Genomic DNA, 26,379 nt, shown 5'->3' with positions numbered 1-26,379 from the left:
CTTCTGTCTCTAAGGCAGGGAGTTCTAAGCCAAGCTTTTATGGCAAGCACTCACAATGACTCTCCCTCCCCCCTCTGCCCTCCCTTCACTCAACAAAAACTAGGAGGAAGGCTCACCCTCTTCAAAGACAATTAGGTTTCTTTAACCAGGAACCAGTGGGTCTTAAAAATCATTTCTCAAGGATACAGATTCTCTTTCAGCAAACTCCCAATTCCAAGAGGGTACCCAGACCTCCCCCCAAACCAGTGGGCAGAGGCATTGAAATAGGTCCAAAGTCTAATATCCCAGGGAGCAGTAGAACATGTCCCTCAAAATCAACCAAGAAAAGGTTTTTACTCCAGACTATTCCTTTCTCCCAGACAAATGGGCACTTGGAACCCCATCCTGTATCTATCCAGACTGAACACCTCCTTGGTGGTCCCCAGATTTGAAATGCTAACTTTGCAACAGCTCCTGCCTATGCTAACAAAAATGCCTGGCTTGTGACACTAGACCTAAAAGATGCCTACCTTCACATGCCCATCAGGGAATCGTGCAGAAAATTCCTGCACTTCAGAGCAGGCTATCAACACTTTCAGTTCTCTACACCGCCTTTGGCTTATCTACTGCTCCCAGAGTATTCACTAAATGATTGGCCCTGGCTATAGCATTCTGCAGACAGAGAAATATACCGATTTACCCTTACCTGGACAACTGCCTCATTCAGGCAGAGTGCAAAGAAATGTTGCTCCAGGACCTTGTCTTTGTCAAATCTCTCCTAACTTCCCAAGGGTTCACCATCAACGAGAAAAAATCAAAACAAAGCCCCACCAGGAAAATAATTTTCATGAGAGCTGTGCTAGACACAGCATCCCAAATGGCCTTCTTCTCCCCAGAAAAGCAGAGCTTCCTGCCTCTCTACTTAACCGAGCTGGCTTGCAGAAGTCACCTCACTGCGAGGAAGTCCCTGCAAGCCCTGGGATACATGGCATCTTGCATCCTTCTTATCCCTCTCGCCAGGCTTCACATAAGAAAACTTCAGTGGTACTTAAAGAACCTTTGGTGTCAGCACTCTCAGTCCTTAGAGACCACACTCCCTCTGATCCCATGCATAAGGGTTGAATTTCTCTGGTGAGCAGAGCCCTGTGCCATGAACAAGGGCCTTTCCTTCATCCTCCGCCCTTCCAGCCAAACCGTCACCACTGATGCCTCAGACATTGCTTGGGGTGCTCACCTAGCAAGCAGGTGTACCCAAGGCCTTTGGAATGCCCAGCAACTCCACTTGCACATCAATCAGAAAGAAATTATGGCAGTGCAAAAGGCTCTGACTTCCAACCCCATCTCAGGCCAGGGGTCCTCCTTATAAAAAACAGACACCACAGTGATGTGGTACATCAACAAGCAGGGGGCACCCAGTCTTACCCCCTGTGCAGGTTAGCCATGAGTCTCTGGCTTACAGCCACCTCCATGGGGCTACAACTAATTGCCCAATACCTACCAGGGGTCAACAACACCCTGGCAGACCACCTAAGCAGAAACTTACTGGACCCCCATGAATGACAGCTCCACAGAGAAATCTTTCTGAAAATCACTCAGGAGTGGGGAACTCCAGAGGTGGATCTCTTTGCCTTGCACCTCAGCCACCAGCTGCAAGAGTTCTGTACCAGGGAGTATCACCTCCTAGCGTGGAAGGTGGATCCCTTGACCTTCGCCTGGAACTCCCTCTTTGTGTATGTGCACCCTCCTCTGCCCCTTATTCCCAAGGTTCTGATCAAAATAAGACAGGAGAGACCAAAGGCCATCCTCATTGCTTCAGATTGGCCCAGAGAGCATTGGTATCCCCTATTATGCAGCCTAACCTTACAGCCCCGAAAGCTGCTTCCCCTGTTGTCAGACCTCTTGACCCAGGAGGGGGGGGGGGTTACTGCACCCAGACCTACAGAATGTCAATCTTTCAGCATGGCTTATACACTGAAAACTAACAAGGAGTCCCTGTTAAGCAAACAAGTCCTGGACATCATCACAGAGGCCAGAAGACCTAGCACAAGAAAATCATATGCAGGAAAATGGAAAAGATTCTTCTCCTGGAAACAATCCAAAGGGGGCAGTACCTCCCAACCTTCCATCCCTCTCATCCTGGATTACCTAGCAGATTTGCTCAATAGTGGCCTCTGTTTCTCCTCTATTAAATATCATGCCTCAGCTATTTCTGCCCATTATGACTCAGACCCACCCCTCTTCTCTCATCTTTTGATTAAGCAATTCCTCAGAGGAGCTTCTAATATCAGGCCTCCCAGAAAGCCTCCCACGCCACTCTGGGACCAGAATTATGTGTTGGAAAAACTAACCTTACCTCCTTTCAAACCTGCCGCTTCTACAGAATTGAAATACCTCTCATGGAAGACTGCCTTGCTACTAACTATCACCTCAGCCAGAATGGTCTTGGAACTTCAAGCTCTCCTGGCTGTTGAGCCCTTCATCATTTTCCATGCAAACAGTGTCTCCTAAGGACTAACCTCTCCTTTATGCCCAAGGTGGTATCTGATGTGACCCTTAACCAGGCCATACACCTTCCCACCTTCTTTCCCAACTCTCAAAACAAGGGGGAAGGAATTCTACACTCATTAAATGTGCACAGACAACTCAGATACTATCTGGACCATACTAAGCCATTCAGAAAAACAGACCAACTACTTGTAAGCTTTGCCTCAGGGGCAGAGTGGAAGCCAATCTCCAAACAAACCATTTCCAAGTGGATTTCTCATTGTATCCATTTTTGCTACAGACTACATGGGAAACCCATCCCTAAGTCTATCCATGCTCACTCCACTAGGGCAACCTCCACTTCTAGTGCCTTCCTCAGTGGAGTACCCACCAGGGACATCTTGGAAGTGGCCACCTGGACCTCTCCATACCTTTACAAAACATTACCACCTACCCCTCTTTTCTAAGTGTAGGGCAGGGTTTGCCTCTGCAATTTTGCAGGGCCTCCTGACCCATACCAAGAACTCAACCTATCCTTCCACCCCTTTCCTCACCTTTGGGAATCCTCCCACAGGTGATGACTGCAACAGTGAAACATGAAGAACATAGTACAGTTGTGTACACTTACCATAAATTTAGATGTTCGAATGTATTCACTGTTGCAGTCTTGGTTTCCCTCCCTCCATCCCCCATTTAACATCTTCCCCTAGGGGGACATAAGCTTCCCAACGTGGCTTTTAGCCACCAGGACCACTTATCTCATTTCTCTTGTGCTTCTGGTGGGTTAGGGCAAGAAAAACTGATGTAATGATGTTGGCTGCCTTGCTTTATAGTACTGATGACCTGACGTCAGACTACAGGCGATGGCAGCTGGGGCACAAAAACATTGACTCTGGTATTTGGTCCGACCAAGGGCTATCACAGCAGGAATAACCCACAGGTGAAGATTACAACAGTGAATACATTCGAACATCAACATTTATGGTAAGTGTACACAACTGTACTTTTTATACATCCCCTGAATGGACGTATATTTGTTTTTGATCTCTGTGCAGATTGTAATATGAAAGATTTAGTCTACTTAGCTGTATGTGACTTTTTTGGTTTGTATTATGTTGGTAAGACCAACAGATGTTTCGCGGATTGTGTAAAAGAGCATATATTTGGTATTAGTAAGGGCGACCCTAGAATGCATTAGCTAAACCCACTATGGAAGATGGGGCCATGCATGTATTTAAATTTATGGTGCTCAAAAAATATTGTGGTTCCACTAGAGGAGGGGATGTTCAAACTGAGTATTTGGACACAAAATGGATTTTTACATTAGCTGCAAATAGAGGCATTGGGCTGAATGGTAATGCCCCTTTGAAACCAGCCCTTAAGTCTAGAAGGCTGAAATGCTAACACTTGTAATTAATTAATTGATTGTACTATATAAATTGTATGATAGATTGGTATGGTTAGATCTGATGAAGCAACTGTTTTGCAAAAGTGCTTCTCTTTTTATTTTATTAAAGTGTTAATTTTATTAAAGTGGCCTTCTATGTACGCTGCCTTTTTAGTTTGATTTTGTACACTAAACAAATATTGAAAGTGTAAATGGTCCATTTCAGGTGTCAGACTTTATAGAGTCAGCTTGGGTATATATTTGTGTGATTCTTTCAGTCACTCAATGGTTTAGAACATCTGCCAGTCCTAACTGATGACCATTCAAGGATTCCAGTGGCAGAAGCTTTTAGCTCAACATCATTTGAGAGAGTTGTACCAGTGTTTAATAAGTTGTTTTAACTTTTGAGGTAACAAAACTCATTTTCTGAAATTGTGGTACACGATTTAACAGTTTCCAGCTTGCACAATTTTGACAATATCTTAAAAAAGTGACAGCACTGTGACTTAAGAAAAGCAAAATGTTAGCCATGTTTATGGCTGATGAAGGGAAAGCAGATAGGATTGTCAATATGAAAGTTGTGCAATGGAAACACCAGGTTTTCTGAATGCTGAGTAGATACAGAAATGTTTTATGTCCTAAAGTGTGACTCCTGCTACAGCTAACAAAATGTCAAGGTACTTGCATGAGAATAAAAGTTCATTTGTGGTGTGGACAAGGATGTCTTCTCATAAACACTCAGGATAAGAGACTATCAACAGAAAAACAAAACAAAACAATGTGCACATTGTGAAGAATGAGGCACTCTTCATTTTTAAAACCTGTCAGTAGATGCTGCACAAGGATGAAATCCTGTCTAAACTCCTAGTAAACCCACATTTCATTAGAGGCTTGTACAGCAGATGAGCCAACATGGAGAAGATGGGAGTAAATTGGCTGATATCAGCTCACCCATCTCAAGAGAGGAACTGTTGTCTGGTCTGCTGGAGGAGGAGTCAACATTTCAAGGCTTACCAGCAGTACATATTACTGCAGCCTGGGATGACATGCATGAAAACACACACCTGTACCAGCAGTACATATTACTGCAGCCTGGGATGACATGCATGAAAACACGCACCTGTACCAGCAGTACATATTACTGCAGCCTGGGATGACATGCATGAAAACACACACCTGTACCAGCAGTACATATTACTGCACCCTGGGATGACATGCATGAAAACACACACTCCTGTACCAGCAGTACATTTTACTGCAGCCTGGGATTACATGCATGGAAACACACATCTGCACCAGTAGTCCATATCACTGCAGCCTGGGATGACATGCATGAAAACACATGCCTTTACCAGCAGTGCATATTTGTGCAGCCAGGGATGACATGCATGAAAACACACACCTGTACCAGAAGTACATAATACTGCAGCTTGGTATGACATGCATGAGAACACATGCCTGTACTGATATTACTGCAGCCTGAATGACATGATGACATGCATAAAAACACACACTTGTATCCAACTGGATTTTCAGATTTACAAGTTTCATTTCAGAGGATGAACTGCAAGCCACAGCAGGGAGATTAGAGACCATAGGATGATCCACCATGGGTTTATATTATAACATTGAATCTTACAAAGATCAAATGTTATAATATCGAACCCGTAATGTCGAACGCTGAAAACAGCGAAGGTGAGGACATCAAATTCTTTCCCAGGGAAAGAATTTGGTGGGCTATTGCTGTGGCTTCGCTGTTTTCAGTGTTCGATATGTTGGAGCGTTACGGTTCGGGTTCAGGTAAGTGTGCAATTGTGTGTAGGTTAGGGTTAAGGGACGGGTTAGGTGAGTTAGGGTTAGGGAGCAGGTCAGGTAAGTGTGCGGTTGTGTGGACGTTAATTTTAGGGCGCTGGTCAGGTAAGTGTGTGATTGTGTGTAGTTTAGGGTTAGGGGGCGGGTTAGGTGAGTTAGGGTTAGGGCGCAAGTCAGGTAAGTGTGCAGTTGTGTGTAGGTTAGGGTTAGGGGGCAGGTTAGGTAAGTTAGGGTTAGGGCGCGGGTGAGGTGAGTGTGTGATAGTGATGGACCTTAGGGTTAGGGTCGGGTTAAGGTAAGTGGATAACTAGTAGTGTATGTAAAGTTTAGTTTAGGTTTATGTGTAGGATTTTAAGTGTATGTGTGTGGATTGCTGTTTGTTGTGTGTGTTTGTGTTATGTGTATGTTTCTTGGAATAGCGATTTTTTTTCCCTGGGAAAGAATTGCTATTCTGACTGTTCGATGTTTGTGGATTTTGGTGTTTAGGGTTCGATATTATAACATTCAATCTTTGTAGATTTCGATATTATAATATAGACCCGATCCACCATGACCCACCTACAGATAACAGTACTCTGGCCAGCCTAATCCCCAAGGTAATGAATGGACTTTTGTCCTCAGGATAATGAATGACTTGCTAGGATAACCAGAGGAGAAGACAGAAGGACAAGATAAGTCTGGAACCAAAAAGAATCTGTTTGTAGAAACCAATATAATGAAAAAGTGATGTGTATTCACTTACAGGTCTGTTAATGACTGTACACTCGAGCCAAGAGTTAAATGAGATGTAAGGTCTTATAATTTTACAAATATGGTTAAAATGTACAACAGAGTAGTTAGAAAACTTGTGTATATTTAGAAGAGTATGTATGTTTTAGAATGTTGTATGAGTTAACCTAGATATGAAAAAACGTATGTAAATTTGTCATCATAATGACTTTTCAGTATAGATTTTTTTGGCTTTTTTAACTCTCACCACCAGCTGATCACCACTCCCTCTTAGCCTAGTCATCAACCCATTCATTCCCCTATCATCAAGGGTGAGAGTCAACTGAGGGCTGTGCCATCATTTACCCAGCCATTAGGGATGGTTCAAGGATTTTTCTGATTTATGTCCCTATGTTTCATAGATGCTCGATCAGGCTGGGGAAGGGGGAATGAAGTGGGCTGACCATGCTGGTTTTCCCTCACTTCTACCATGGCTGTTTCAAGCAAACAGCACCATCCACCATTCTTGAGTGTGGGGGGTAGTTTCCCCAGTCTCCACAGAAGAAATCACACCTCACAATTTGCTCTTCAAGCAGCTGCAAACCCCTCTCTCCCACCAGAAGAGGCAAGTGGGCCAAACCTCTTCATTCCTGTCTCTCCCTGCCTGCCGAGCTTCTCCAGCTTCAGGTCTGCTAAACAAGCACCAGAGTGTAAAAGTAAATTTTAACATCCCACATTTTAATAAAACTAATTTTCATTTCAGTTTCACGATTTATGTAAATGTTTTATTGCGATAGAACAGTGAAAAAGTAGGGTGGCCTAATGGTTAAGGTGCTTGCCTTATAAACACAAGGTACAGGGTTTGAGTCTCATGAGGTATAATTGGCTAGGCTTAAAATGGCTCGCAAGGGCAATTAGCTTAGTACTAACCTATGATTAAAGAAAACATAAATGCAATGAGATGAGCAATGTTGAGATATATAAAGTTGTAATAAAATACCATTTTTTTGTCAATGTCAGCTCACCCATATTACGAGAGGAGCCGTGGTCCGGTCCACTGGAGGAAGTCCCAGCCCACCACGGCTTACCAGTAGTACATAGTGCTGACATAAGCAAAAAGTATACATCAGCAAGGTTTCTATTTGATTTTCAAGTGAAAATAATTGCTTCTAAGGATGCAAATTGTTAAGTATGAGTGTTCTGCTTAGATAAAGGTCTGGAAAACCCTAGTAATATGAGATCGTCCATACAAAAACTGTGACTGAGTTGCATGCACCACAAGTCTCATTGTAGCCTCTTAATTGCTTATCTGAGTGTTCATTGACTATTAATTTCATTATTTCTTAGAAGGAGAGCAGTAATAGGGTTGATAAGTTTGTGAAGCCCATTAATATAAAAATTCTGGTCTGAAAATTGTATCTGTTTATGTATCTTCAAACATGTTTGTGTTACCATGCCTCACAACAATCCTGAGACTGGTACTTTGTTGTTAAACTGTATTATTTGTTATTCCTGCTGTTTGTGCCCAGCCATATATCCACCATGAAGTTGGTCACAAGTATATTAAGTTAATGAACATGGCTTCATGACTAATGCTGTCCTTCTATCATTTAATGTTGTCAAAGAAGTGAGGCCATTTTTGCTGTGTGTTGCTGACTTTGTTTAATGTTGCATTCATTCTTTATATAACATTAATAAATTATTTATATAATAAACTGATTACAGTTGTCATCACCCTATATATTATACATTTTCTGGCTTCCACATCACCATGAGTCAGAAATAGTTTCCCAAAATTTACTCTGTGTTATCTGAGTTTTATTTAGGTAAGTCAGAGGGATCCGATGTTGTCTTTACTGTCTGATGCAATGTGTGGGCTTGTCATATCTCAGGATCCTCTCTCAGCACCTTATACCAAAGCTTTGGATCTGAGAGCTCTAACTCCTCCACTACCCCCAATTCCCCCTCTCCTGTCTGAATGACCTCAGATCTCGTTAGCCACTGAGTAAACCTGACATGTGGACCAAAAGCTCCATCATTCTTAATGATAAGTGAAAGTTTTTTCCTCCCCCTTTCAGAAAATTTTTGATAGGTTTTGTAAGAATAGTGGTAGTGTTAGAATACCTTTGAGGTCTGCATCTCTAGCCTCATCCTCTAGATCTGTTTAATCTAGTAGGAGCATCATGGAATTTGATGTTGACTGAACGATGAAGAAAGTTTTGAGGACACACATTCAGCTGGGAGTCCTCCCTGTTCCAACCTAGAGGAAAGTACCAGGGTAAGCCCCTTCCACCCCGACTGCTCAGCCTACTCAGCTTCCTATGCCATCTCCATTCTTGGAGATGGTGAACATCGGATCTAATCTTCCAACAGTACCAGCTTCAGAGCCAATAGACCCTGAGACTTTGGCTTTGACATTTTCCCTCACTCATTTAATTCTAATGCACTCAAGTTGAGTAGAGTGCTGGAGACAAAGTGTCGGTGTCACAGCTCCAAGGGTAGAGTCAAGCCTGAAGTTTTCTGAGCCATCCCTACCACTTGAGGCTTCAGCATTGGACAGCTCAGTTACAAGGTCCTCCTCAGGGCCTTCAGCCCTTGGAAACAAGAAACCTTCTGACTCAACTAACCTAGGTGGCTGTTCTTCACTTCAGTTGGCTGAGTTGGTTTTTGGGGCTGTGGAGAAAGCCTTGGCTGGACCAAGACAACTGGTGTATGCTCAGAGTACAGATCCATCCAGACTCCCTCTGAAGACTGCACCTACCTCTTCTCATTCTGGTAGACAGGGACAGATGAATCCCTTAGGCTAAGAGACTGCTCAGCACTTGAGTCCCACATCCAGTTCTGATGTCCCCCCCTCAGGAGTGCCAAGACACATTCCCCAGAAGAGGACTTGTAAAATGAAGCATATTGACACCTTCCCTGAGTCTGTCACCGAAGACACCAACTTAGAGGCGGGAGAAGATAATCCAAGGTTCCCCTGCAAGATGTCTTCTTTGGAGATATCCTTGAATTGATGAAGCAGAGGGGGGTTGGTCCACTGAATCTCCTTTTTCTGATGGGTCGGTGTTTCTTGAAGTCTTTGGGTCTGGCCATTCAGTATCCTGGATGGTCCCCACTCCAGACGCTTTACTTGACCTCATTACTCAGAAAGCCTGGAAGGAGCCTGATGCAGCAAAGTCCTTTCCAAAGAAACCGGACAGAATTTGAGTTGCCCTAAAGAAAGGAAGTTCTGGGCTAAGGGCCCCGCTGTAGATGCCATGTTGGTAGCAGCAGTCACTGAAAAGGAACTGTCTGGAGAGAGTTCCTCTGTCCATCCCCCTAACAGGGAGTCTAGAGCATTGGACAGATTTGTGAAAATGACATATGCTACAGCCAACATTTCTGTTTGTGCACCGAACTATATGGCCCACTTGACACAATTCCAGACAGATTTCATAAAGGAACTCTCAAATTCTCTGGTGGGTAACTTACCAGCAGATATCCAAAAAACTGTGGATTCCCAGTTGTTTACTCTACAGTCATCATCAAATGTTGCCATGAGACTGCTTTTCAACACAGTAGATGGAGCAGTCCGATCTGTTGGTACAGATATAATGATGCATCGTCATGCCTGAATACGGCTCTGCAACTTTGCAGAAACTTTAAAACTTTCTTCATAAATGCCCCTTATGATGGATCCACTTTGTTTGGACCCAAAGTCAAGAATACTCTTACCAAGAGTAAACAAGATAGTAAGACATTGTTTGCTGCTGGAATTTGTTTTTCAACTTCGCAGAGATCCTTCTCCAGAGGAGAAGAAGAAAAATGGGGGAAGAAAAATGTTGTTCAAAAAATCTCAAGGTTTTCACAGGGACACTTCTGGGGACAGGCATCCCAGAAGCAGAGGCGAAGACAATTCCATGGGACATTGCCCAAGAGGAAGAGGCAGTCTGCAAATTCAAGGTTTCAGTAGACCATTCAAAGAGAAACCTTATTAGTTTTCCTGAACACTTGCCTGACTGCTGCACTGTGGAAGCAGTCGGGGATGCTTCTCCTTACACCCTCTGGCAAAATGTAACTTCCAATGTTTGGGTGCTAAAGATCATTACCAGAAGTTATACAATACCCCTTTTTGAAAACCCCCAAAACAAAACAAATGATTCCCAACACTCAGTTCAATCAGTTGGAAGCCACAGCAACAGAAGGTTTACAGTTGCTGGACAAAAGAGTCATCCAACCTGTCCCCGAAGACCGACTAGAATTCTTTTCTATTCAAGGTTCTTTTTAATGCCAAAAAAGACAGGGGACCTAAGACCAATTTTGGATCTCAGCAAGTTGAATCAATTTGTGAAACAGAAAATTCTGGATGATCACAGTACAACCCATTCTACGTCTGCTCAAAAAGAATGGATGTGCTCTAGACACCTACTATCATATAAAGATCCAGCGCCAGTCCAGGACATTTCATCATTTCCAGCTGGAAGCCAATCACTATCAATTCAGAGCACTGCCATTTGGTCTCACCACAGCCTCTTGGGTATTCAGTAAGATAATGGCAGCTGTAACAGCCTATCTCAGGCTACAAGGGATCCAAGTATTCCCATATCTATATGATTGGCTTCTAACTGCTACCTCCAGGGATCTACTTCTTTCACATCAATCATTCCTGTTACAACCATCGACTCACTTGGACATTTTTATAAACACCAACAAAAGCAGGCTACCACCAGCCCGATCCATAGAATTCATAGGCTGCCATTTTGACTCTATATATCAGACAGCAAAACTGCCCTGAGCACAAGTCAGATCAATCAGCTCCATTGCTCTTCAGGTAATAAATCATCCCAGACCCCAGGCCTCTACTGATATTATGCATCCTAATGGCTTCCTCCATTGAGATGTTTCCTTTAGCCAGATATAACATAACAATTCTACTGTGGATGTTAGCTGTACAGTGCTCTCAGAAACTTCACCCCTTCGCCCCTTCATTACAAAGTATGAATCACACAGGGTGGATTTCATCCAACTCAGTTACTCATGGCAGACTCTTTCTTCCTCCAGTGCCCAAAGCCACAGTGACCACGGATGCCTTCCTTCGTGTGTGTGTGTGTGTGTGTGTGTGTGTGGGGGGGGGGCATTTTGAAGGGAAAACAGTCCATGATCCGTGATCCAGAATAGAGTATGACTTTCACATCAATGTCTTGGAGTTAACAATGGTCCTCCTTACATTGCAGGTACTTCTAGACAATCTACTCAAGGTTTTGATTACCATTCACTCAAACAATATGTCAGTGGCTTGGTATATCAACAAAACAAGGTAGAAATTGATCTTACCCTCTTTGCCGAGAAGCCATGAGCATCTGGCAGTAGATGATAGCTTCAGACTGCTTTCTAGTACCAACACATATACCTGAGAAGTCTAACATCCTGGTGGATAAACTGAGCATAAATGTACTACTGCCCCACGAATAGTCCATCAACAAAACAGTAGCAATAGGGATTTTTAGCCACTGGGGACAATGTTATTGTAACCTTTTTGCTTCATACCTAAATAAATGCAGAAGTTGCTTTGTCCTCATCCCTCTACAGGGACAGTCATGGAGAGATGTTTTAGTCTATCCTTGGTCTCCTTTATGCCTTTTCTCCTATCCTTCTTATCATAAAGTTCATTCAGAAAGCAATGGAGTGCAAGGCCAAGGTAATCCTCATTGCCCCCTTCTGGCCTCGGTATGTATGGTTCCCCTTTTATTGGGCTCACCTAGTTCACCCACCATGGGTTCTGGATCCATTCCCAGATCTCCTCACACATCCCTCCATGATACCTCTACCAGACTTCAAGACCCTAAAGCTAACCGCAGGGTTTCTCCAGTTCTAACAATTGCCAGAGATGCCAGGCTTTCCTCCCTAGTAGTTTGAATCATGTCTTCTTCTCAAAGGAACTCTACAAAAAAGACTTACAAGAGCAAATGGAAGTGCTTCTCCATCTGGCCATCCACTAATAGACTAGACCCCTTTTTCAGAACCTCTTCCAAAAATGTTGAATTTCTTTCAGAACCTTTCATGGCTGGGTCAAGTTTATCTTGGATTTATTTTGTGAATAAGTGAATAAATGCTTTGGCTTACTACAAGTGGTTCCAGTGGACTATTCTCTCCATTGATACTGCATATTTTTTGGATTATGGGTCAAGTTATTCCACAATTAAAGTATAACTAGCAGCCATTTCAAACTTCCACATAGGGTTCAATAATGCTTCTATCACTTTCCTCAAAATTGCCAAGGCTTTTCCAAGAGGCACCTTTTTATTGAGACCCATAGTTTATGATCCAATCCCTGTCTGGTATGTTACCATCTTGCTTCAGTCTTTAACTCGGAGAATGTTTGAAACAGCAGCATCCTTAGACATGAAGTTTCTTTCTTGGAAGACTATTTTTCTGGTTGCCATTACTTTAGGCACACTCTCCTGTAAAGCTCCCTTCCTTGTCTTTCATAGAGACAGTGTGTCTTTAAGAAAAAATATTTACTTTCTCTCTAAAGTGGTTTCTGTGTCTAGCTTAAAGCAACAAATTGACTTGCCAGTTTTCTTCCCAATTTTTCCAGCAAAGGAGAACATATGTTGTGCACACTAGATGTGCACAGACAACTTAGTTTCTACCTCCATCATACCATGACTATCAGAAAAACAGATCAATTGTTCATATACATCTCCAAGAAAAGGTTATGGCAATCAGTTTCTAAAGTAACTCTCACGATGGTTAGCAAGTTGCATTTCTTTTGTCTCTGATTCACTAGGCATGCCTCTATGATCAAAGTCTAAGACGCACTCTACAAGAGCAATGGCAGCTTCAGCATTCCTATCAGTGACATGTGCAGCAGCAACTTGGTCCTCAACTGATACCTTTGTGTCTCACTACAAGTTAGATGTGCAGTCCAGGGCTTGCACATCTGTTGACTCTGCCATACTCAGAAATATTCTTCCTTGAGTCTATCCAGGTCCCTGTGAGGTAGCTTGGGAATCTGTCTCACGTGTTGAATCAGACATAAAAAAAGAAAACATCAGATATAAAAGTTATGAACTTACCATAGTAATAGATCTGTGTTGTCTTCTTTTCATCTGTTTCAACTCCCCTCCCTTCTTCCCCTTACCAAATTGTCATTCTTCTTCTAGGGATTAGTCACATCTCTTTTGGAACTTATCTGATCCCTAGTATCTCTTACACTTTATACTGTTTATTCTTTTACTCCTTATATTATTAGGTAAATAGATATGTATCATAATTTTATATATATATATAAAATATACACACATGATAACCTTTTATGGTCAATCAGCAAACTAGATCTGAGGTAATTCATGCAGGGGAGGCAAGGGAGGAGTCAGAGCTCTTAGCTCCAAAGTTATGGTGTAAGGCGTTGAGGTCAGATCTGGCTAGATCCAACAACCCCACATATTGAACAAGACAAAAAGAAGGCAACACAGATCTATCATTATGGTACGTTCATATCTTTCATATTAAATTTGCCATTTAATGAAACACCTGTAGTAAGGAGCAAGTGGTTAGATTCCATTAGGAATGCTGATCAGGGTACAAAGGCATCACTATCTCAGTCAACTGCTATACTTGCTCTGCAAACCTTTTTGGCACCCATCTGGTAATGCTTTCATTTTGCTCCAGTACTTTGTAGGGAAAAATTCTTTCACATCTCCTGCCACTCCATATCAGTGCTAGATTCATGGCATAAATTTACATAATCACTCTATTGGGTAACGTCTCCATAATTTCCAGAGCTGTCCTGTACAGATCAGTTAAGTATTTTGCTGTTTTCCACATAATCTGCATATGAAACCTACCAGAGTACTAAATATCTAATGTGATACAGTAGGTGATTAATAACCTCCTTTGTACCTGATGACTGTTTGTCACATTTCACTGCAGATGATGATCTCAGACTGGAAGATGCACTTACTGACCTGAACATAAAGGACCCATATGGCAGGTAAAGAATACAGATACAGGATGTAAAATCTGGTTTACTAGATTCCCAAAGGTATATTTATTAGTCATGATAAAATCAGCAACAATAACAACATAATAATCTGACCAACAGCAACAAAAATGTTCAAAAACAGTATTGCAGTAAAAAATGTTATGCTCATTGTTTACTTGGAATATAATTTTGATTACATTAAATACAAGAAAAATGTTTCCTTCTAAAAAAACACTTCATGAATGATTCACAGCTATGTGACTCTGAAACCAATTACAAATATTAAATTGTGTGGAAGCATGCCACAAATTTACCACAAACATTAAACCTGTAGAAACATGTCATAAACTATAATATAAGGCCCTGTTGTACTAAATCTTATTTCTTGATGTGTATGGTGATGTGGTGATGTAAGACTGTGGAATTCATCAAGCCATGGGTTGTATGTGTCAAAGTGTGACCTATATTTTGGTGTATTGATTAACCCTCATCATAAGACCTGCTCCTGAAGTGAAAGTGTCTGGCTTTATATGGCTAAATTCACAATCATGCGATATCTCCTGACCACTCAAAAAAGGCAATGGAACAAACATTGCTACATAAACAGAAATGCACTTTTATCAAACTCCTTCCTAATTTTACACCATGTGTTTGTGTGTCTGTGTCTGTTTTGTAAATGGATTATAAAGGGAATGGTTAAAGACAACCCAACAGATGTATTCTACCTTGACTTTAGAAAAGTCATGGATTTAGTCAGAACCGAAGGGAAAGCTAGTCAGTAAAGTAAAATAGCAGGGAGTAAAAGAAAAAAAAATGTGTTTATCTCAGAAAAAAAGACTGCACAGAGAAAAGAAAGAAAATATTGACTGAAAACTGCAACAGTGGGAACCATTGTGGTCAATAGATGCATGAGCTTCACTTTTTGACACATTTTTAATGCTAGCAGTAGTGCTTTGCTGCTCCTACATTTTGGGCTCTTTTTCTCTTTCCCCTTCTTCACAAACAAAGTACTCAGCTTGAGATGTGGTGGGTCTCGTCATGACTTCCTACAGAGGAATCTATGAACCTATTCCTACAGGGGAAGGCAACTCTCTGGATGAACCGATGATGTCATGGTTTAAAGCAGTTGGGGGCCATGAACTGATGATGTTATACTTGGGGACCAATTGACTCTGGGAATATTTATTTCTGATAGACATTTCAGAATCTGAGTGGAGTATGTTTTACTGCAGTAACTGTGTCTGGTGTACACATCACTGTGAAGAGAAATTTAACACAGGAAAATATGACACTGATTTTCTTAAAAGAGGGAAAATCTATTTTCTGGAGGGCAGCTGCATGAACATTATCATTGTTAAACAATTATTGATATGGCTCATTGTTTGGAGGGGACATCCCAAAGACATGCTGTAGGTGGATTGGACACTCTAAATTGGCCCTAGGTATGAGTGTGTGCACGTGTGTGCCTTCAGTGGAAGGTTGGGTGCCGGGCTGGCAACTCGACACTGTAAAAACTCTACTGCCAATCATGAGCGGACAGGTGATCACCTGTGGCAACCCCTGACCGGGAAAAGTCGAAAGAAGAAGAAGAAGAAGATGCATGAGCTTCGGAAGGGATCTCAAAGACACCAGCTAATAAGTGGACACGTAGCAGCTAAGTGTTTATGCAGGTAAAAGTAAAGTACTCTGCCGAGGGCATAATAACCTGGGAGTGAAATACCACTTGATAATAGTGACAATGGGCTAATAAGTGCAAACTGAAAAGGTAGTAAAGCATCTAGGGCTAACAGGATGCCAGCATGCATTCTTAGCGGAAAAGAAAACAGGGTCAAGTAGGTAATTGTCCCACTCTGCCACCCACTGGTCAAACTGAAGCTGGAATCCTCTAAGCAGTTCTAGAGGCTCTATACGAAAAGCACATTACAATGCTGGGATGAGCATACAGTATTGTATAGGACGAACACAGTACAATGCTGGGATGAGTGTACTGCAGTGTATAGGAAAAGCACATTATAATACTGAAATGAGTGCACAGCAGTATAACAATGGAGGGTTTGGGAATCTATGGTCATAACTTTGAAGGAAGACTTCTTGAAATATGATTCTTTTCACTGTACACAAAGGATTTGGGGAATCATGGTCTGTGTACAGGATTATGAAGGGGCACAGCAAAGGAAAGTGGTGATTTTGCTAAGTGCATCTGTTGATGACACAGTAAACTAGTCCCCAACAAAAATAAATAAGTTGTGTGTGGGATACACAAACTCCCCATACTGGGGGTGCAAGGAAGGCTCTCATTGCAACACTGTGCTCTGATTTGTTTACTGTCTTTAATGCAGCAAATGCTTGTAGCTTAAAGTTCAGTGACATTAGTTTTGGTGATGTCTGTTTCAATAATCTGTACTAGCAATGCTGTTGTCTCTTGGCTTCTCATTCCTGCTTCCTAAATTCTATTGTCACTGAGCTGGTTCTTATTTAAATTGTACTGTTTTAGCTTTTCAGAATTTCTTTCATTTGTCACTCATTTTGCTTGATTTTGAAAGCATTGTATCACAAGTGATAAACTGACATAGCCAGTTTTTCTTCATATTTTAATGGGCATGCAGTGTAACATATGTTCATGAAAATAGTGTAGGTTTACAGAGGTTGCCTACCTGCTACACAATGGCTGTCTAACTGTTCTCCTGAAATGAAAATGTGGAGCAGACAGGGCCCAAAGACCTATTCTTTTAAGACTCCTCTAGTGAGCTTGGATGGTACTGAGAATTGACCATCTACTGTAACTGTTTTGTACCATGTTTTATTTTATTTTATTTTATTTAGGTGGTAACCAAGTAAGCCCACTGGAAACATGTCCATTTTCAGGGATAGCGCATGAGCACTGTGTGATTAAGTGACTTGCTCAGAGTTATAATGTAGGAAAACAGAGCCTGAGGAAATCAAACAATGGACTACATGAAGTAGGTCTTTATTTATTTGTGTTTACATGAATAGTATACTAATCATAAGAGACCATTTGCAGGCACAGCCTGGGGTGAAGTGAAGTGCATTTACAAAAACTTAAAATATTTACAAAATATACCATCAAACTACATGAAGGCAAATAAAATCAGTGAAAAAAATATTGTTTACAGTGGGATGAGAAAGCAAATGAGGAGTCATTTCAAGGAATTAATATGCAAAGTCAACAGCAGGTGAGAGCATTTAGGTGATGTGTCCATAGGTAAGGCATTTGCAGTCTGATTTTCAATGAAGGCATTTTTTGAGTTGTACTCTGAGATAAGGGAAAGAGAATATTTCTTCTAGTGAAGTGAGAAGGGGTTATCTGAGTTTGAGAGCAAGAATGTAGAAAAAGTGGTCAGAACAGTGATGTTTGGTTTGGATGGTCTGGAGTGGAGCAGTCTCTTGGGAGAGGTTGCAGAAATTGTAGGGGGTGGTTTTGTTATGGAACTTGGCAGCAAGAGGCAGGAAGGCACCTGGCTGAAGGAGTTTGAAAAGGAAGGCACTTAAGACAGCTCTGTAGAGGACTGGGAACCATATGGCTTTGGTGATGGTATCAATGTTATTGGGGGTGTAAATGAATCAGCAGATTTTGTTTTAGATAGACTGTGTAGTGGTTGAGTTTCTTTTAGAGGTTATAGCTGTGATGGGAAGGCACTATACAGGTTGTGTTAGGAGGACTCCTTTGCCTACTGCAGCTGTTGCGGGTTTGAAGAGAAAGGATTAGATTTTACAGGATGAAAAAAAAGAAAGATATTGTTTCTGGTGTGTGTGTGTGTGTGTGTGTGTGTGTGTGTGTGTGTGTGTGTGTGTGTGTGTGTGTGTGTGTGTGTGTGTGTGTGTGCATGTGTGTGTTTGAGTTTAGTTTGTTTTGTGATTTAAAAATGAGAATAGGAATATTTTTTTTTTTTTTTTTTTTTTAAAAAGGAGTATTTTATATCTTAGTTGTACTAGGACTTTTCTGCCTCTGATATGACATTCAGTTGAACAAGGCCTGCAACTTTATTCCCACAACCAAATCACACCAAACATAGCGTAACTGCATGCATAATACATACCATTTAATTCCATGCTTCAAACAGTTAACAAATATCTTCCTTTCATTAAAGTCTTCAGTTTCCTGTGTCCCTTTTTATTTCTCCTGCTCCCTACCTCGTGTTTTTTTTCCAGAAATTAATCTTTGTAAAACAGTATGTACTATGATGGAAATTTTCTGCAACATGTGTATGACACTTTGTTTAGCCTTATTTTTCTGTTTGTTACTGATTTCCAGAATGGGGGTCTCATCAGCTAAGTCAGTAACAATTATAGCTTGCTCTGAAAGAAATCGTAAGGATATATTTTCTGGCAACACATTCATCTTCTTTATCTTACTTCTTTTTCTAGTTGTTTAAAGTATGCATTACACATAGTACAAAACTTGTGTGCTATTTAAAGACTTCATTTAGTTGTCTTCTCTGACACTGAAAATTAATTTTACTTGATTATTTATTTATTTAATGTATTTATTATTCACCCTTTCATCATTGGGTTAGTCCCACTAGGCCAGCAGCCTCTTTACACAAGACACAAAGTGGTATTCACACTGACTGGGGAAAATTTGGCTGGGGCACTGTATAACTTCCCCTTCTGTTTTTTGATAAATGCCATTGGATCTTTTTTATCCACCTGAGTAACAACCAACTCAGGCAGATGAGACCTCAGTTTGGCATCTCATTCAAAGGGCAGCACCTGCAAGACTACAGCACCCCATAAAATGTATTTTTTTGGTGGAAGTACATTCACCGCTATGTTGGATACCCACTTTAATAAATGTCTTTATGAAACAGTAATCCCTTTCCCCCAAAATGTGTCTGATCACTACAAAGTGAGAAGAGGTGATTTTGTTAATTTTACCACACAAGTGCATTTGCATAATGTTTGAATTTGTACTGTTTGAGCTGGCAGTAACACCATGACTTTTACTGTTCAGCTGGTAAAGACCACATACCTGTGTTTGTGATATTGCAGTGATCATCTGTCCGCAGTCAGAAGGGTGTAAATCAGTGGGAAAGGTGATGTACCCCTTTTGTACTATTTTTCAGCCTTCCTATTTACTCTAGCCTGTGAAAAGAAAACATTGCCATGATTGTGTATAATTCTTATATACCCCCTGTAAAAAGAAGTACACCCAATTTTGTACAATTAGAGATCTCTTTCATGTCAACAGATCTGCTTCTTGCTGTGTTCTAAAATTCAAGCTTGATTACTACCCCACTTTTGGGGCTAAATCCCTCCTTCCACCACACCAACAGTACTATGTCGCACTGTTAAGTCACAAATTCAAAAAAGAATAGGGGGCTTATAGAAGACTCAGGCTTTCATTTGTTGTGGCAATGCATACAATAATACAGCAGTAGTGTTTCAGAAGATATGGGTTCACATTAAGGTGAACATGTTTAATCATAAGGTAATTGTTACATTGCAAAGAAAGATTATTTAACTGTGTGGATCTAACAACAGATAGATATTTAGCTAACTTTAGTATGATAGCATGGAATCTTAAAGTCGTGTTTCATCTTAGGGATTACTTAACTTTACTGTAAATGAGTTTATTGAGTCCCTTTTCAATGAACCATCTTTAATTAAAACCTCCACTCAGTAAAAACTGAAGTGTTAAACTCCAAAGATAAATTATTTACATATTGTGTTATAAAGTGATTTATGGGGGACAATCCCCCTGCAATCCCCTATGTTGTGGCTTGTCCCCCATACACTCTTACCTGGTTATACTAAGAGTTTGCATAACCCTGAGTAAGAGGGAGTCTTCAGTATTCTATCTTTCCGAACTCTAAGTAAGTAAGGGGATGTGAGGAACAAAACACCCCAACAATATATATTTCATTTATTTATTTCTTTTGCTGATTTGGACTGACAAAAGTCCATTAGTCAACATACACCGCTTCAAAAAGAAAGTGTGCAGACATCAGACTTTGATGAAATGGATTCATTAAGTGGAATTCATCAGACTCAGTTACAGCTAGTTTAAATAATCCAAGCCAAAATAACAATGGCATTCACTTATGGTAGTAAAGTGTAATAAATACTAAAAAATGCAGCAACAGTAGATGAACAAAATATCCTTAATTTGAGCATACATGTTTCCTCATGCTGACATAGCACATAATGCACATAACATTTCTACCATATCTCTCCTCCCCCATCCACCCACCCACAGGCCCTTAGAATACTCAACCCTAACTAGGTATCCACTGCAACTAAGCAAAAAACATAACTCAACTAGGTCTTTTGGGGATTTATTTACATTTAAGTGGTGTTGCCACAAGATATACCCTTGTAATTTATTTACATACAAACATACAGTTATGCCAGCCAAGCAAACCAAAAGGTATATTTCAGTTGCATGTGTATTGCAGTCAGAAATTGGGCAAGTCATCTATAATCCATTTTTTAGATTTTACGTAGGCACGCATGTATACACACACACACATACACACACACACACACACACACACACACACACACACACATGCATGTATACACACACACACACACACACACACACACACACACACACACACACACACACACACACACACACACACACACACACACACACACACACACAGAATGTAGAATCCAAACTCCAAACCTCTTATTGTTTATGTTGGAAATTACTTTCCTAAGCTGTATTTTCCATAGACGTGGCACATTTTAACCAATGGGGGTACACATTTATAATTCTTCACAGTAAAGTTAAGCAACTGTACATGGCTGACAGCAAGTTATGCACGATTTACTCATGACTACTCCCTGTGGTTCTAAAAGCTTCTAATTGAGATAGCACTTTGCTTGATTTCTGGGTCAGGGAGTATACTGATGCACTCTCACTTCCCCCGCTTTGTCTGATTACTCGTGTATTGAGTTGGTGGCAGAAAGGTGCTCCTGCACTTAATTCTATATGTTCTTCATAGTGAGCCTTGGCTAAGGGTGAAAAAGTGTCCGGGGGCCAGCCCACTTCCCCAATAAAAAGTAAATAAATAAACAGCAGTTTGCTTCCTTTGTCTCATTGGTCAGTGTTTATGAATTTTGCATCTATGAAAGAGAGATGAGAGCTGAAAGGGTTTGACAGTTCTCGTTTGCTTTAGTAGCTTTATGGTACAGCAGTTTGAATGGTGACCCAAAGGGTATGGGTTCAAGTACTACTAGAAGTAAGACTTTTTTAAATATTGTGCTTTTAAAGTTTGACCAAGGACCCTGCTTTGAACATTTCCTAAATAATATTGCAGCGTATATGAGTTCTGATTCAATGAGATTGTTGAGGCACTCAGTCCTTTCCCTCTTTGTCTGATAATTTAGAAGAAGGTAAACTGTGCATTACCCAGTAAGAAGCGTGAGCAATTGAGATTATAACATGGAGTTATTTTGAAAAAAGACTTTTGCTTCCCTTTTTTAAATAACTCCCTTGCATGGCATGAAGTATCAGTTGAGGCTATTATTCAGCAAAATAATTCCAATGGCTTTGGATGCACTCCACATGCAGGCTCATAGGGAAATACAAGTCAATCTGTCTGCAAACTACTGCATGCCTAGCCAATAATCAGACAGTGAACAAAGGCAACAATCAAACCCTGTACTTTATGTCTGTGATATAAAAACCTTAACCATTACGTCAACCTCCAACCTGCATATTTTGGTATGTAATGACATGGGTCTACCTGAAAACGCTGACAATGCAGAATGCTGACAACAAGAACACTGACACCGGAAGATCAACAATGGAGAAGACCAACAGTTGAGAATCCCGATGCTGAGAACACCGACATGTTAAGGTAAGTGTGCAATAGGGACGGATGTTAGGGTCAGGGTGTGGATAAGGTACGTGTGCGATAGTGACGGAGTTTAGGTTTAGGGGCAGGTTAAGCGAGTTAGGGTTAGGGTGAGGGTAAGGTAAGTGTGCGATAGTGACGGACTTTAGGGTTTGGGTTAAGGTTAGTGCATAGATAGTTGTGTTTGTAAGGTTTAGTTTAGGTTTGTAAGGTTTTTGGTGTGCTTGTGTGTGTGTTTTTTGGGAAAGGTATTTTTTTTGTTGTTTGTCAGGATTTTGGTTTGTCGGGCATGTGAAGTTTCGTGTTTTTGTACTTTTTTTATTTTTCGTTGTTTTTGTGTCGGTTATCTCATTGTCTGCATTTTCAGGTAGACCCAATGACATACATGCAGACATAGCTAGTGACTGATTTATGCCATTTGGAGTGTCTGTGATGTAACTTTGATGCTGTATTTTTTTCTCAGAAGAGCAATAAAATGTGCCATACTGTGATGAGCGGTTAAAGTGTATTTTTTTTTTTGTAATAAGTTTGAGTCACATGTGTGGGTGGCAAGGCGTCTTCCTATAAGGCAGCTGAAGATTTCACAACAGTGTAAAATCTCCATTCCGTAGGTATAAACTAACTAGGTAACCATAGTCACTGTATAATTATTTCTGTACACTCCACTACCAAGGAGGATATACCTAAGCAAGATGGTACAAGTCGTGTGCTGTTATATATCACCCCTGGAGAAAAATGAACCATTTCCCGGATTTCCCAGATCCACATTATCTTGTGGATATCTCTCTGAAGCTAGTAACTTCACACTAGATGTTTGGCCATAAGCCCATTTGAAAATGCAATGTGGAAACCTTGCCATCATTCTGAGGACTGGTGACTCCTCCTAGGGTTGTGGGTAGACACTAAAATGTTTACTTGATACATTCCTTTGAGTGCATTTAATCCTGTTCATGATATAAGGGGCAGGGCGTTTCACATGCACCAATACCAGCAAGAGAATACAAAGCAATGGACAGACTGACCAACGTGAAGTCAGTTATACTGGCAAGTTAGCAGAGAAATAACATTTCTGAATACATAGTGAGAAAATGATTCCCATCTTGACATTCTGATTATGATTTATTTTTCTTTTCTTTTCCTGGAATAAACAGCAGAGACACAAAAGCAAAGTCATTAATGGACCCTGACATAAGAAGTAATACACCAACAAACAGAAGAGCAATGAGCCTGCAACATGGTAAGTTTCAGTATGTATGTCTTTCTTTTTTTTTCCCTTGCTTTCTGTTCCATCTGTTTGGCCAACTCTATTTTATTATTTTAGTTTCTCTTGCTGTATCATGCGTGTTTATTGAAATACTTGCTTTTCCGTTCTGTATTAAGATGCTCAAAGTTCATCATATCTGTAGTAACTCTTCATGAGACCTCGCCTGGAAAGCCTGTTCAAGAAAACAAACATAAAACTTATGAAGATAATACATGAGAGTGCAAAAAAGAGGAGAAGGGCTAGGGTGTTTTGGAGTATCCGGAAAGACCATGGGTAATATGGATGTACCCCCCTGAGGAAGGAGGGCAGAGAGACTTCAATATCACTAATGGACAGAGACAGCTCCTAAATGCTTTATTTCATACATAGGTCCCATCAAATTATCTATGGCATGATCCCAGTTATTCTCATGAATTAATATATACTTGTCAACTATGGGATGGGCAAGGCCAATCTCTAACCAAGGTGAATAGGTAATTCGAGCACAAAAAGGGAAATTGACTTGGCTTAAAATCGGCCCTCAAGGGCAGCTAGCCTAGTACTTACCTATGAGCCCATGAACCTATGATCCTGTAAGTACATAAGTAACACATATTCATCTGGTAGGTGGGGATGACTTGATGAGGGTAGATGAGGGCATTATCTGGCAGCATAAGAAAGAGTGGAAGTTTGAGTCAGACGTCATTACTTTTAACACTGATTTATGGAAAAAGTGGTGGTGGTACCCAAACTTCCCAGGAGGGATTGTAAGATACTGTTCAGGAAAATTCAAGATGGAATTTATTTTATTTTATTTATTTTACTGTGGAGCTTTTTCTCCCCGGGCCTCCGCTGAAAATGGACCTACGTCCAGTCGGACACTCCCGGTCAACAAATTTAAATAAATAAAATAAATAAATAAGATAGTCCACGGCAGATGGAAAAAGAAATGAGGCAGAGAGAGCAGATGCTGCTGAGGATCCCAGTTAAGAAGAAGTGTACTAGGTTAAGAGGCAAAGAAGCTGTACTGCCTCCCTGGGACACTGGCAGTTAGCGGCACCTTTTAACAGACAGCAAGATAAGCAACACATAAACATTCAAATGAAGCCTCCCATGAGCTACTAATTAATGTTAGTCATTGTACCACCACAGCAGTGTAAAATGTTCCCCAGTGAGTGGACCATCTTCTGAGATGCTTAATATTCTTCCTTCCTGGGCAGCCACTCTCACCACTATTTGTCAATAAATTCACATCACTGGAGTCAAAGATAATGGCTGTTTAAATAGCAAAAAATAGCAAAACTAGTGACATCACTACATGAGAAGGGGGTAAACATTAGATATCACATAATCTATAGAACGTTATTTGCAATTATACACAAATCTCTTATTTAAAAACCTGTCTTATAAATTACTTTTTGTAATGAGCATCATAGCTTTGGAACAAGAAAATTACTTCACTACTTACAGTTTCTGCTGTCATAAGCAGGATTAGAACTAGGCTGTCTTCTTTTCAAATTGTATATTAACCACCTCATTACAGACATTCAAAGCCCTAAGGCATACTCGCCTGCTCATGACCTTGCTCTTAGATGATTGGCTACTACAGTAACCATCTAAGTACATCACTCAGGTGTGATTTAGAGGGTGCCAACAACTGCAGGAAGCTAAGCATTCTTCCTTAAAGTAAGTTGTTATTCTAACGCCTCTGTGTATTGCAGTTATTTTTATTTCTGAGTATATTCCTGATGCTAAAAGCTGCAAGTGGTTTGAAAACAAAACAAACATTGTGACTTTTCTTTTGTTTTACTTTCACTGTTTACTTAGTTTTCCCTTATAACCACACCCACAAAATGATATCAGCTTAGGTATTGACAATTTACATACACTACCAAAGTGTTCTGGGTAGTCAGAAACACCATACCTCTCAAGAGGAACAGCTAATTAGTAAAATTATGGTTTCACTAATAAAGCATCACATGTTAATTGTCATTGTAAGGTGTTCCCAATTTAAGCCATAGATGACAATTTGTCTTACTAAAATATAATACTCCCATGTTGCTGCACTTAAGATGTAAAAATAGTAGCTTTTACATAGGTTCATAGGTTCATAGGTTCATACTAGGTTATCTGCCCTAGGGCATTTATAAGCCTAGCCAGAGTGTGTTTGGCTTTCGCCACCCATTTTAAATTAATTTTGCTAGGCCCTTTTTCGAGGTTAGTATACTGTGCCTCTGTCTAACAGTGACACAGAAGTGATACCCCGGTAAACCTACGATCTCCCATCCACCCATCAAGATTCCTCTTGAAGAGAGTCAATGAGGGACTCTGCCTAACCTGGAATGGGATTTTATTCCAGAGTGAAGGGAGCCTCTGGGTTATGAATCTGTCCCTCCAGCATGTCCTATTTATTTCAGTGCTGAGGTTCAAGTCTCTCGAGCACGTAGCTCGATGGGATTTGGATTTTCTGAGGTGCAGCATGTCCATTAATTCTGGGTTGGACATGGCTTTATACGTCGGGCACAGATTGCCTCTGAGCAGGCGGTATGCCACTGAGTAGAGCTGGAGTTTCTTTAACCGGGCAGGATATGGCATCTGTTTGAGCCCTTTAATCCTCTTGGTGAGGTACTTTTGGGGTCTTTCCAGTTGCTGCAGGTGTCTGGTAAGGTACATCCCAAAAGGGGCATTGTACTCAATTATGGGCCTGATGAGGGATGAGTAAAGAGGCACGATGACCTCCCCTGATCTAGATGTGAATCCCTTCATGATTAGGTGGGCTATATAAAATGTTTTTCTAACCACTTTGGCCACGTGGTTGTCAAATGAGAGATTGCTATCAACTTGGGTCCCCAGGTCCCTAATTACTTCTGTACTTAATGGATTACCACCTATGTGGTAATTTGTGGGCACTTTGTTTTTGCCAAAGGGGATGACTATACACTTTTTGGCATTTAGCTTGAGGCCATAGCTC

General features: G+C 40.9%; 1 protein-coding gene across 1 annotated transcript in view; it reads left to right on the top strand.

The window, feature by feature from the left end:
* LOC122812859 overlaps window positions 1-26,379 on the top strand; it is a 129,560-nt gene that overhangs the window by 36,756 nt on the left and 66,425 nt on the right. The window contains exons 4-5 of the mRNA XM_044084900.1: window positions 14,285-14,345; window positions 23,317-23,402. Of these exons, the coding sequence (XP_043940835.1) occupies window positions 14,285-14,345; window positions 23,317-23,402 (147 nt within the window). The remainder of the gene's footprint in view (window positions 1-14,284; window positions 14,346-23,316; window positions 23,403-26,379) is intronic.

The sequence above is a fragment of the Protopterus annectens genome, chromosome 10.part0 (genome assembly GCF_019279795.1).
Source record: "Protopterus annectens isolate FY-2018-M chromosome 10.part0, PAN1.0, whole genome shotgun sequence".
Taxonomy (NCBI): Eukaryota; Metazoa; Chordata; order Ceratodontiformes; family Protopteridae; genus Protopterus; species Protopterus annectens.
The sequence above is the reverse complement of the archived record's forward strand: the minus strand, read 5'-3'. Positions and strand labels throughout refer to the sequence as shown.